The sequence below is a fragment of the Berghia stephanieae genome, chromosome 8 (assembly GCF_034508935.2).
Source record: "Berghia stephanieae isolate SIO BIC M18660-M18661 chromosome 8, UCSD_Bste_1.3, whole genome shotgun sequence".
Taxonomy (NCBI): domain Eukaryota; kingdom Metazoa; phylum Mollusca; class Gastropoda; order Nudibranchia; family Aeolidiidae; genus Berghia; species Berghia stephanieae.
In genome coordinates this window covers 16,376,300-16,388,997 of record NC_088367.1, presented here as the reverse complement: position 1 = coordinate 16,388,997, position 12,698 = coordinate 16,376,300, and the positions used below count along the sequence as shown (strand labels likewise).

The 12,698-nt window shown below is 37.5% G+C and overlaps 1 protein-coding gene across 3 annotated transcripts in view; it reads left to right on the top strand.

Moving 5' to 3' along the window:
- LOC144978260 (CD9 antigen-like) overlaps window positions 1-12,698 on the top strand; it is a 55,887-nt gene that overhangs the window by 31,036 nt on the left and 12,153 nt on the right. For 2 of the 3 annotated variants that reach the window (XM_078924104.1, XM_078924105.1), the window contains exons 2-7: window positions 5,423-5,623; window positions 6,634-6,708; window positions 7,110-7,205; window positions 8,215-8,304; window positions 11,505-11,588; window positions 12,485-12,537. In XM_078924104.1, coding sequence (XP_078780230.1) covers window positions 5,423-5,623; window positions 6,634-6,708; window positions 7,110-7,205; window positions 8,215-8,304; window positions 11,505-11,588; window positions 12,485-12,537 — 599 coding nt within the window. Of the gene's footprint in view, window positions 1-5,422; window positions 5,624-6,633; window positions 6,709-7,109; window positions 7,206-8,024; window positions 8,115-8,214; window positions 8,305-11,504; window positions 11,589-12,484; window positions 12,538-12,698 lie in introns of all 3 variants that reach the window. The other variant, XM_078924106.1, reaches the window with a different exon arrangement.

The window sequence follows — 12,698 nt, the reverse complement described above, 5'->3', positions numbered from 1 at the left end:
AGTCATGCAATCTTATTTTCTAGCCTATATAAAAAAATACATAAAATAAAAATAAAATTCCCTTTATTCATCCCATAGGGGAAATTTGTCTCTAGGGTCTATTCCAGGGGAAGACTGGAATAACCCAGGCGTCAGCCGCAGTGCAGCGCTGCAAATTGAGCTAAGGCGAGGTGACTTGCTCAAGGCCACACAGCGCAGCGGCGGGTTATCGAACTCGATACCTTTCGGGTAGGAAGCAAAGACGTACCGCTGAGCCACGCTGCCCCCATATAAATTATAATAATTATATAAATTTATATATAAATGCTGATCGTTATAAAGATATCCATCCTCGCTCTTTTTGCCCTTTTACGCCCCGTAATCATAAGAATTAAGATAGGTGTGCCACCTCGTGATTCAATATGTAACCTATTCATTTCATTATTAGGACTGTTTGGTTACACATTTCCAAGGGAAGAGAGGAGGTTGTGACGTCACAACTTCTCTGTCCTATTATTGGGTTGACACACATAATAAACCGTCTATTATGAGAACGCCTCAAAGAGATGTCGTCCGAAAAGAAGTGAATAGGGAATTGTATTCAATTATTACAACCAGAATAATCTTTTCTTACCTAGAGCACTATTATTAACAACAGCTCATTTTTCACTTTCTTTTGATGATCGTCTGTCTCCTTGTATTGTGATATAATTTTTAGGACAGTCTCGGGTCTACGTTGGCAAAGTTAACAGTTGATTGTGGATCTGTCCTGTGGTCATTTTCAAAGTCAGTGTTCTGAATGGTTTTATTAACAACAAAGCTGGGACAAAGTGCTTTTTCATACTACGTTCTGACTCCGTACGTCACCTCTTTATAGACGGAACGAAATGACGTCACCCAGCTATTTATTGTGTTTTTAGATGATTAGTTCTCATTGATTTCTATCAATCAGACTATGAACTGAAACGTTAACGGTTTCACATAGTTTTGTGTTTTGGCACGTTTCATCCGGCTGATGGATGTGAGCATTTTACATATACGCATAGCATCAATAATCCGTATGTATTAGGTGTAATAAACATGCAGACGGTCAGGCCGACCACAACGCTTTATCCAACTTCCACATGAACATGACCAATCAGAATGCTTATTTAAAATTATTTTGACGCGCGATGTGCAAAATTGGAAATTAGATAGTCCCTCCAATGAATGAAGAAGGGTCGTGGACGGAACATTCCAACACTGATTAAACACCTTTTTTTAAGCCCCATTTTCCTCATAAAACTTTTACTACTTCCAATTTGCTAAAAGAGTCCTGAGACGCCTTGAGATTTGATTTGAAGCATCGGTTGAAGATAATCATAACGAACCGATTTAAAATGATTTATTTATGTATTTATTTATTTATTTATATTATTATTATTTGTGTGCGTGTGTGTGTGTGTGTGTGTGTGTGTGTGTGTGTGTGTGGCTTAAATAAGGAAAAGGGTTTTCCCAAAAAAAGGCAGCGAAAATGTATCAGCTCAGCGAGAGGAGCGATCAATAGGAAGACAGAAGGAGATATTGGTAGAATAAAAGAAAGAAAAAAGATATCTATATAAAAAGGTAAAGAAATGAAGGAATGAATGCAAGTATCCTGGGATTTGTTGAATTTCATTTCAATACACTGTCAATTTTCTGTCAGGCCTGATCACATATTGAGTGGAGTTGTCTATTGACATTGTAATACATACGGCAGACCGAGCCCGCCTTTGGATTTTGAATACAAAATGCGTTGTATTGTATTCTCGATGAAATTATCAAAGTTACATACACACACTTTTCAGATCTTCGTATTTTGAACATTGATTGAGATTACCTTCCTCTGGCAAAACGCATTAACTTCAATAACCCAACAATAACAACAACAACAACAACAACAACAACAACAACAACAACAACAACAACCCCTCCAACCGCACACACACACGCACACACTCACATCAGATTCATATTTGTTTGAACCAAAATTATTCTGTAAAATTAATGAACAGGGAGCTGCCTTTAAAATGACCCTATCTTGTCATAATGAAACTCTCAAACCTGGGACTTATTGAAATCCAAGTTTTGATGGTTTTTGATAATTATAATTGCCATCATATTTCTACAATATTATAAAAAGTGACGTTTGTGGCTCAAAATAATACGCTGTTTCTGTCATGCAACAAAATATTTAATAACGCTTGTTTGGCAGAGCCCATAAGTAAATCGAGACTTTTAAGTGTTATTTATTTATTGAATCACGCTGAGGATGAGTATTAGTCACAAAAGGATGCATTTCCGTTGTAAAATATTTTCTGCACCAAATTCTTTCTCTATTAATTTTAAACCTATGATACAGATACGAGATATATTTGAAGGACGAGTTTTCTGGCCAATAAAATTTTAAATATGTGTTTTTCCAGAGTACGATAGAGTGTGTGTGTGTGTGTGTGTGTGTGTGTGTGTGTGTGTGTGTGAGGGGGGGGGGCGCGATGAGTTTTGAGCCCCAGCTGAGACAGACTGATTTATTTTTGGACATGATTGTTTCTTGTACTTTTCTTTCAGCTTTTGTTTTAGCTTTGTTTCATTCAGAAAAATGAGTGGAGCAAGCACTTACATTGATTATAACAAGAAGTGAAGTGAGTAGGAAAGTGCCGGAGGACAGTAAAAAAAATAAAAACCTTGCGGCGATGAGGATTCGAACCCATTGTTACAGCAACTCCGCCTGGCCACGAGAGGGACGCTTTACAAACGAAGTCATCCATCACTCATAATAATAATAATAATAATAATAATAATAATAATAATAATAATAATAATAATAATAATAATAATAATAATAATAATAATTGATCTTTAATCAAAATAGTGGCAATTTGTCATTTGATTACACACTTATAACAATGCATTATATTGACATAGACACACTCACATGCACACGAGTAACATCGTAGTCATCGTCACCATCATCGGCATCAACAACATCATCATCATCGCCGCAAAGTTATTATTCTCTAATGTTCTTTGGCACTTTTCTACTCACTTAATTTCTTGTTATTATCTGTTTCATTCATACACACTTTTTTTTTTCTCTCCAGATTTTTACCTAATTAACGTTTCGGTTGTAAGTTGAATGTCATTTTAATCGATCAATATGTGACGTTAAAAGTTTTTAGAAAAAAAAATGTAAACAGGGTTTTGTAAGTATAGATAGAATGCGCTTGGCCAAGGAGTTCACAACATTGCCATCCGGAAGTATAACGGACCAACACACAAACTCTGTGTAACCATGAACTTTTATAGTCTGGTTAATACAGTTTAGTGAGAACAACTCACAAACGCGGATGGCAAAAACAATAACAAAGGCCTGAGTGACGTCATCTGCATACTATCTATACGTCACCTCCGTGTGAAGTGTGTGCTTAAAACTAGCCTATGACCATTGTATCTGACACACTGCGTTTAAACGATTTGATTTGTTCACACTTTTTCTGCCGTACTCTGGAAAAACCCATAAAATTTAAAAATTTGGCTAGAAAACTCGTCCTTCAAATATCGATCGATTTAAATGTCCCTCATCTTGGCAAAAAAAACAACAACTCTCAAACCTGGGACTTCGCGAGGGAAGTGACGCCACGACTGTTGAACCCTTTTTCCCCCCGAGTGCACTTAAACTTTTAGTCTCTTCACTCTCGCACCTTGCACTTCTCACCGACTCTTTAACGTATCGCAAATGCTATAAAATCCCTTAAAATAAATCGTATCATTGTGGCTATGATTGTCCCGTCTCATTCGTCGTAATTGTTATATAATGATAATAATGGCTTTCCGTTGTTAATTGATTATAGCCACAATGCTAATTACAGAGTAATAACTAATAATAATAATCTATTTGTGGCGTGTGAGTAGTTAATAGGAGAGTGAGTCATGCCATTAGATTTACGTTAGCCGCGCATACTTAATGATACATGCCATACTCACTATGTGTGTTTGCCTATTTCTCTGGCCACTGATATTTCGATAGAGCTAGGAGAAAAAGAGAGCCTAGGTTCGGAGCGGTAGAGTGTTTCGCCTTTCGCGTTTCTATCGTCGATGTTCAATTTTGCTTGATTTTCTGTTTTCTTTTAATGGGCTGTTCCCTTGTTGTTTTGTTTTGTTTGTTTTTTTTTTTCTAACCCAGAAGTACCACCACAAGGACCGATTCGCTCTACGTTCTTTTTTTGTTGTTGTTTTGTTTTGTTTTTAAACCACACCCCCCCCCTCCACACACACACACACACACACACACACACACACACACACACACACACGCAAGCGCGAACATGCAACAGCAACAGCAACAGAGAACGTTTCCACTCAAAATGACTCACATGACAATTCTCAAATTTGTTGATTAGTTTTTAAAGTGTCTTACGGTAATTTGAACGTCGCCTATTAGTTGGAATTATTTCTGAGTAACGATGCTGTTTGGAGTAAACAGCTTCATCAACAATATTAGAGAGTGTCATGGTGACTATCTGTATATTTCGCCTTCCACTGCATATTTTGCATTTTTGAGTTTCTTTGGATATTTGGGCGTATTTGCATAAAGATAAAAACCCAATAAACACACATACATACACACACACACAACAATGTACATATCCGACCATCTATTACCCTTACTATAAATGTTAATGTATACATCCCATGCTGATTGACTTTTGTTGTTACCTTCGTCGTCGTCGTTGTTGCTTTTATCATTGTTGTCGTCATTGTTCAACCTTGTTGTTGTCGATGTGCTTGCTGCCGCTGCTGCTGTTTTTGTGCGACAAAAAATATGGTTTAGTTAAATGGCATTGGTTTTAGGACATGTAAGTCGAAGGTTCGAATCCCGTTATGAGTAGTGCAAAATTGGATTATTTGAAATACAGCTGTTACTCATGTTTGCTCACCATCCTAATGTCTCAAGACTCGTCCCCTAAGTTCCGATTTGCTAATAATAAATCTTTATTGTCCTAAAAAAAAGTGGCAATTTGTCATTTGGTTACACATTTATAACAATACAATATTGACATAGACACACTCACACAAATGCACACTAATAACATCGTAGTCATCGAAAAAAAAAATACGGCATCAACAACAACAACGTCATCATCATCATCATCATCATCATCATCATCATCATCATCATCATCATCATCATCATCATCACAACAACGTATGTGAATGTTAATGTTATTTGCTTTGTTATTTACTGTTATCGTTGTTGTTGTTATTGTTGTCGTTGTTGTCATCATCATCATCGTCGTTGTTTTTGTTGTTGTTGTTGATGATGATGATGATGACGCTCATTTTGTAGATATGGCTATGGTGACTCGAATGGTTTTAGTATATGACTTACTTTAACTATTCTATATTTCTATGTCGTCAATTTCAGGTGCTCGGTTGTGCTATCCTGGGTGTAGGAATATGGCTGCGCGTGGACGAGGGCGCCATGGAGTTGATGTCTCACTCCTCCAAACTGGACGCCCTGTACACACTTGCCTATATTATGATGGTGGTGGGCTTCATCATCATGCTGGTGGGCTTTCTGGGCTGCTGTGGAGCCATTAGGGAATCTCAGTGTATGCTGGCCACGGTAGGTGTATAAATGTGTGTTATTGCGTGTGTGTTTGTGTGCTGTGGACGAGGACTCCGTGGAATTGATGTCTCACTCTTCCAAACTGGACGCCCTGTACACACTTGCCTATATTATGACGGTGGTGGGGTTCATCATCATACTGGTGGGCTTTCTGGGCTGTTGTGGGGCTATTAGGGAGTCAGTGTATGCTGGTCACAGTAGTGTGTTAGTGTGTTTGTGTGTCTGTAGATGACGGCACCATGGAGTTGATGTCTCACTCCTCCAAACTGGATGCCCTGTACACGCTTGCCTACATCATGATGGCGGTGGGCTTCATCATCATCATGCTGGTGGACTTTCTCGGCTTGTGTGGAGCCATTGGGGAGTTTGTGTGTATGCTGGCCACAGTAGGTGTATAACTGTGTGTTTTTGTGAGAGTGTATATGTTCGTTTCTGGGCTGCTGTGGAGCTATTCATGAGTCTCGGTGTTTGCTGGCCACAGTACATCTTTAACGGTGTGGTAGTGTGTGTGTGTTTGTGTGTCTGTGGATGTCGGCACCATGGAGTTGATGTCTCACTCCTCCATACTGAAAGCGCTGTACACACTTGCCTACATCATGATGGCGATGGGCTTCATCATCATACTGGTGGGCTTTCTGTGCTGCTGTGGGGCAATTAGAGAGTCACAGTGTATGCTGGCCACGGTAGGTGTATAAATGTGTGTTATTGTGTGTGTGTGTGTGTGTGTGTGTATGTGTTTGTGTGCTGTCGATGAGGGTGCCATGGAGTTGATGTCTCACTCCTCCAAACTGGACACCTTGTACACACTTGCCTACATCGTGATGGCGGTGGGCTTTCTGGGCTACTGTGGAGCAATTAGAGAGTCTCAGTGTATGCTGGCCACGGTAGGTTTTGTGTTAGAGTGTTTGTATATTTTCACCTGTTTACGTGATATTAAATGCTACTTTTGTCATAGTCTTATTTTGCATATTATGCATTGTTATCCCTTCTTTTCCTATATTCCCCAGTTCTTTGTGGCATTGTTTGTTATCTTTGCCATACTTCTTGGTCTTGGAATTTGGGCTGTCACTGCTAAAGGATCGGTGAGTAACTGGTCATGATCTTCTTCTTCATCACCACCATCATCATCTGCATCATTGTCATCAATATCGTTGTCGTCGTCATTGTCATAGTTGTCTTTGATGTCATCGTGGTTGTCACTGTTGTTGATATTGTCATCACCACCACCACCATCATTGTCATTGTTATCCTAATTATCAGCTTCATTATCATCGTCATCACCACCACCACAATCATCATCGTCATCATCATCATCATCATCATCATCATCATCATCATCATCATCATCATCATCATCATCACCACCACCACCACCACCACCACCACCACCACCACCACCACCACCACCACCACCACCACCACCAATCCCAGCATCGCCATCATCTTTTAACAAGTATTCCCAATCTCTTCTACTTTCATACAGTTTGAAGAGGTTGTAGAGGATTGGTTGGATGAAGGTGTGGAAAAGTACTCAAAAAGTGAGTCTCAAAGAGCCTTCATGGATGCTGTACAAGACGATGTAAGAGTTAATTGGTTGTTGTTTTTTTTAATTTCGCAATTATCAAGTACAATTTCCACTAAACATGCTCAAATCGCTTCACACGTGGTCCTTAGCCAACAGCAACACTTAACATATAGGACGAGATATGATGCCTGTGAGGCGATGTTACAATTTTTTTCTGACATAGACAATGCTGTTACAATCAGATACTCATTTTACACCTGAGTACAGTGAAAGAATGTGAGTAAAGGGCCTTTTCCAAGGATTCATTTATGTACTACCCAGAGCAGGACTCAAACTCTGGACCTTCTGATCCAAAGGCGAGTGTCATACCACAGGACCACATAACCACCAAAAAAAAACGTACTGATATTTGATTATTGTCTGTGGTAAAAAAAAAATATTTAAAAATTGAGCATTTATATAGCGCAATATCCACTTAACGTGCTCAATGCGCTTTACAAGGGCTCCCTGGTCAACAGCAACATTTAACATGTAGGACGAGACATGACGCCTGTTAGGCGATATTACAATTTTTCGGACAAAGACAACGCTGTTAACGGCCAGGTACTCATTTTACACCTGAGTACGGTGAGAGAATGTGAGTAAAGTGTCTTTTCCAAGGACTCAACTATGCGCCGAGCGAGGCTCGAACCCAGGACCTTCCGATCCGAAAGCGAGTGTCATACCACTAGACCACATAGCCGCAGGTAGGTCTGATTTAGCCTTAAAGTCTTTTACACTGTTTGCAATGGCTTTAAGAGTCTGTTTTTAACGGTTGTATTGAATCGGTCGAGTCTGCTCAACAAAATATCTGACCAATCAAATCCTTTCCAGTTTGAATGTTGTGGATCAGCACGGGGTGAGGTTGACTATGGAGAAGTCAAGAATATTCCCAAAAGCTGTCGACAAGAGAATTACAGAAAGGTAATGGATGCATGGTGGTCTACAGCCCTTCATTGTAGAGCTTTACTAACTCTAACCTCTCCTCAATCTCACCACCCTCCCCACTCCCGCATTATTTCAGTTCCAATGCTGTGGATCTGCCAAAGGTTCAGTAGACTACGTTGAAAGGGGACAAACACCTCCTGATACTTGCTTTGAAAACTTATCAAAGGTATGACTATGAAGAAATTATTTTAAAAAGAAAATGAGAAAAGAATTTGCTTACTGATGGATGGGGAATTTGATGATTCTTCCTCATTGACAGATTAAAAAAAAAATATATTGTTTAAGCCTTTTCCAGTCTTTTGACAAGTAAGTAATGCATTCAACTTGTACATAGCAACAGTTTACATTTTGGCCACTACACATAATATTCCTTAACTCTTTCTGCACCATTGGTCGCACTGTGCAGCCAGAGCAGAATCTGTTCTAATGGCCAATGGCCACACAGTGCAGCCAATCTTGAAAGTCAAAATTAATAAGGTAATCCAATCCTACTTTCTACAAAAGTACTATAAATTGAACCAATGGTCTCATTTCTTTCATCAGAGCATTCAATTGGCCCTAGGGGGGTATTTTAATTGAGATTTTGCGCCGATTTCATATGTCGCTTTGTCTTAGCTTGTCATTCCCATGCTGCCCCAAACTGTTGTCAGCCATTTTGTGATGGAAATGCGAATATAACCTCAGCGCTGAAAGAGTTAAGCATTTATTTTATGTTACTTTTATATTGCTGAGAGGTAGACAGAAGGTTGTTTCTCTTTGTGAGAGATGATATCTTTTTCTTTTAATTTAATTTTATTGTTTTCTTCTTTTTTTTTTTGTCAGCGCTGAAATGACCTAACAGTGTGCCATGTTTAGAAAAACCCATAAAATTGTCCCAAAATCTTTTAAAAATTATAATTTGATTTATTCTTAATTTATGTTATTTTACTGTAATGTTTATTTATTTTATTTTTCAAAACCGTATTACCTTAATTGTTAATATCACTTCCACTTGCATGTGAATAAACCTTGATTATCATTGTATTTTGAGATTGAAGCTGTGTGGTGCTTCATACATAAATTTTATTATTATTTCAGTACTTGTCGTTAAATAACTAAAATGAAATGGAATAGAAGCATAAATTTAATTTAATGATGTGGACATTTCAAGTTTCCCCCTTTGTCACCAAAACACAATGAAGACGAACGAGAGCAATTACTCTTTTCTTGTCTTTAGATTCTTATTCATTGTGTCTTGTTGTCAAAGGGGAAAACTCGAAAAATCCACATCATCTGTCTTCATTAATTAAATTGACGCTTTCTATTTAATTTTATTTTTAAAATTTTATTTCTGTAAGCTTCGAGCATTTTCATCATTTGATGTTAGAGTGTCAGTCACCAGAATGCTTGGTTTGCTTCAGTGCCCATTATTTTTCACACAACCAAATTTAATTATCAAATTCATCTCTTCTAAGATCTGGTTTTGATTTGATCTCATGTCGCTTGTATTCCCCCCCCCCCCCCCCCCCCCCCCCTCCTCCTCCTTTTTTCGTTGTTGTTGCCACTGACTGGCACGTTTCTAAAGCTTTTACCATTGTAACTTCCATGTTTTCATTTGACAAATCAATCCATCAAGTACCTGAAATGGGTTTAAAGGGGAGATCAAAGAAGGTAGTGATTGCTTAATCAGAATTCTTTTTCTTTCTTTTTTTTGAACAAATCGATCAGAACTATCAGAACAGATTGTCAAATAAACAGTTCTGGAAATTACGGATCAGCGTTGTTTATGTTATTTTTGTTACACTTGAATGTTCATTCATATGATCATTTATTTTTTTCTTTGTTTTTGAAAATCTCGTTTCATTGATTGATTGATTCATTTTTTTTTTTTTTTATTTATTTATTCATTCATGTTAGTTAGAAGATCCCTTACTACTCTTTCACTTTTTTTCACAAATTTACTAACTAAAAATCTCAAGGGTTTTATGATATTACTTTCTGATTTCTACTCAATATATAACCATGTTTTTCTAAAAGATGATGAGTGTTCTTGCTCGTTATTATATGAACACATCAACTTGTCAGTCATATTACAGATAAAAGATGAGGGCTTAAGTCATCAACTTGTTTGTTATGTTTTCTTTTTGTTTTCTTTGTTTTTGTTTGTTTGAGTTTTCTTCTCGCTTGTTTAAACTCACCATCTTTCTGTTGAATGAAATTCTTGACTCTTGTATTTTGTAAGAGGCTGAATATTTTCTATGTGCCAATGTATTTCAGCTGTTTTCAATACAGACATACATCAGTGCTGATGGTTAACTGGTTAAAGGCAGTCGTTTAAATTTTTTCTCCCCTCTCACTTTGTCACCATCAGCACTGATATATTATGTGTATTGCTCTTCAATTCACTTCATTACTCTATTCGATCAAGTCACAGTGTTCTTGCTTTGTTCTTGGGCTCCTCTTTTTAAAAATGATATACTCAAGGTCTAAAATCATTTGTGGATATTTCCTTATCTTTGATTTTCTAGTGATGAAATGGTTCTAAAGTATCCCAGAGACCTTAATATTTTTGAATAGAAAACTAATATAATAACAGTAATAACAGTATGATTGACAAATGATCAACTTTGGCCAAAACTTAATAAATGGAAGCTAAAAGGGTATATGATGTGTGAAATAGGCTCTATATTTTTGGCTCTCCAAAATAAATCCATCCTCTTCCTTTTAACAGACCAGACTAACTCAGACTGAATAGAAGTGTCAATGTTGGCAGAGTAGTAGTGAAATATGATTAGTAATTTGTAAAGCAACAGTAACAGAGAGTGTTGTTAATCATTTTGAGTGGATGGATGACCCTGATTGCAAGCATCATGTCATTTGTTATGACATGGTACACACGTTACCTTACTCAACTCTGGTGTGAATGAGTGTTTTGCTGAAGGTAGTGGATTGTATGACCGGTATTACAAATAGGGGCCTTTTGTAGGTGACTTGCACTATTTCAAGTCCTCTGTTATTTTCTTCCGCTTGGGGTCCAGGCCTTTGGTTGTATTTATACACCTTCAAAAATCTTTGTAAACAGTCTGGTTGCAAGGGACTTATCCATGTTTATTCCTTCTTTAATAATTTTTTCCTTCTTATAGTATGATTTGTATGTTAATAATTCCATATTTTACCAGTATTGTCAACAACAGGGGCATATTGCTCCAGTTATGATAAAAAAATGTGCACTCCGTGAAAGCCTCAAAATATTCCTCCTTTTTCAAAATTCTGATTTGAGACATATGCATATGGTCTGCGGCCTACTGGGAAAGGGAAGGGAAAAGCTAACATTTATATAGTTATTGATTATTTATTTATTGGGTTTTTAATTTTAAATTTCCCCAGCCTTGTCTGAAAGTTTTGTCCAAGTGGTGGCAAGACAAGTTTGTTCTCATTTCTGGCCTGTTAATCGGTATTGCTGTCGTAATGGTAAGTTTTCTTAATTTTTTTTTTTTCTCTCTCGATTTGCTGAGAAAATTATAGTAATCGCGTCACCCATGATGCTAAAATAAGCGTATCCAGATTTTTAGAAAGCTTTAATTAGGATTATTTATTTCAGATTCTGATTTTTAATTAATTTTTTTTTTAGTTCAAAAGGGTTTGATAAAAATAGCTTTTGTTAACTCATGAGGGGGGGGGGGGGGGGGGGGGGGGGGGTCTGTTTCAAATTCAAAATTGATCTGTGCTAAAAGCATTGTCTACATGGTGGCTGGACATGGTTGTTGTCCTCATTGACAGCCTGTTAATCTGTATCACTGTCATCATGGTAATTTTTCTAAGTTTTCTTTTTTGTTATTTTCTCAATTTGCTGAGAAAGTAATGATTATTGCTGGCCTGTCATCCAATCGCTAAAATCAGAATTGAATGTATTGTATTATAGATTTTTAGAAGGCTAAATTGAAGAGCCTCGTGCTAAAAGTATTTAAGTCACGGGAAGTTAGTTTTGAAAAAAAGTGGAGGTTAAAATTAGAATTAGGTCCCTGAAGAACTGAGCATCTGCCAGTTCTTTGTACATATGTTGAAGTTGAAAGTGTTCCTCTATCACAATCCCCTGAAGAACAGAGCATTAGCCAGTTCTTTCTACATACATATGTGGAAGCTGAAAGCATTCCTGTTTTTTTTTTGAATCAAGTTCCTCTTTTTTATGTCTGTCATTCCACTTTTCTGTCATAAGGGGTAGGCATGTCTACTATGAGTCATATATTGTATTAGGATGAGGGTCTCACACATGACCATCCCTTTTGGACACCTGTGTATTTATTGAGTATACTAATGATTTATCAATTTATACCCTGCTGACTTCTTTTATTACTCTTGATTTTCAGATCCTCGGCATGATATTCTCTGTCGTCTTGTGTTGCGCCATCAGGGACACCTTGTAAGTATTGGATTTCTTCCTTTCTGATTTTTCTCTAACTTAGTTTATGATGTGTATTTGTGGTCTTGTTGTTTGACACTCACCTTTGGACTGGTAGACCCCTGGTTTTAGTCCTGCTTCTGGGTGTACAGGGTGGTCAGAAAAAATGATCAACTGCACCT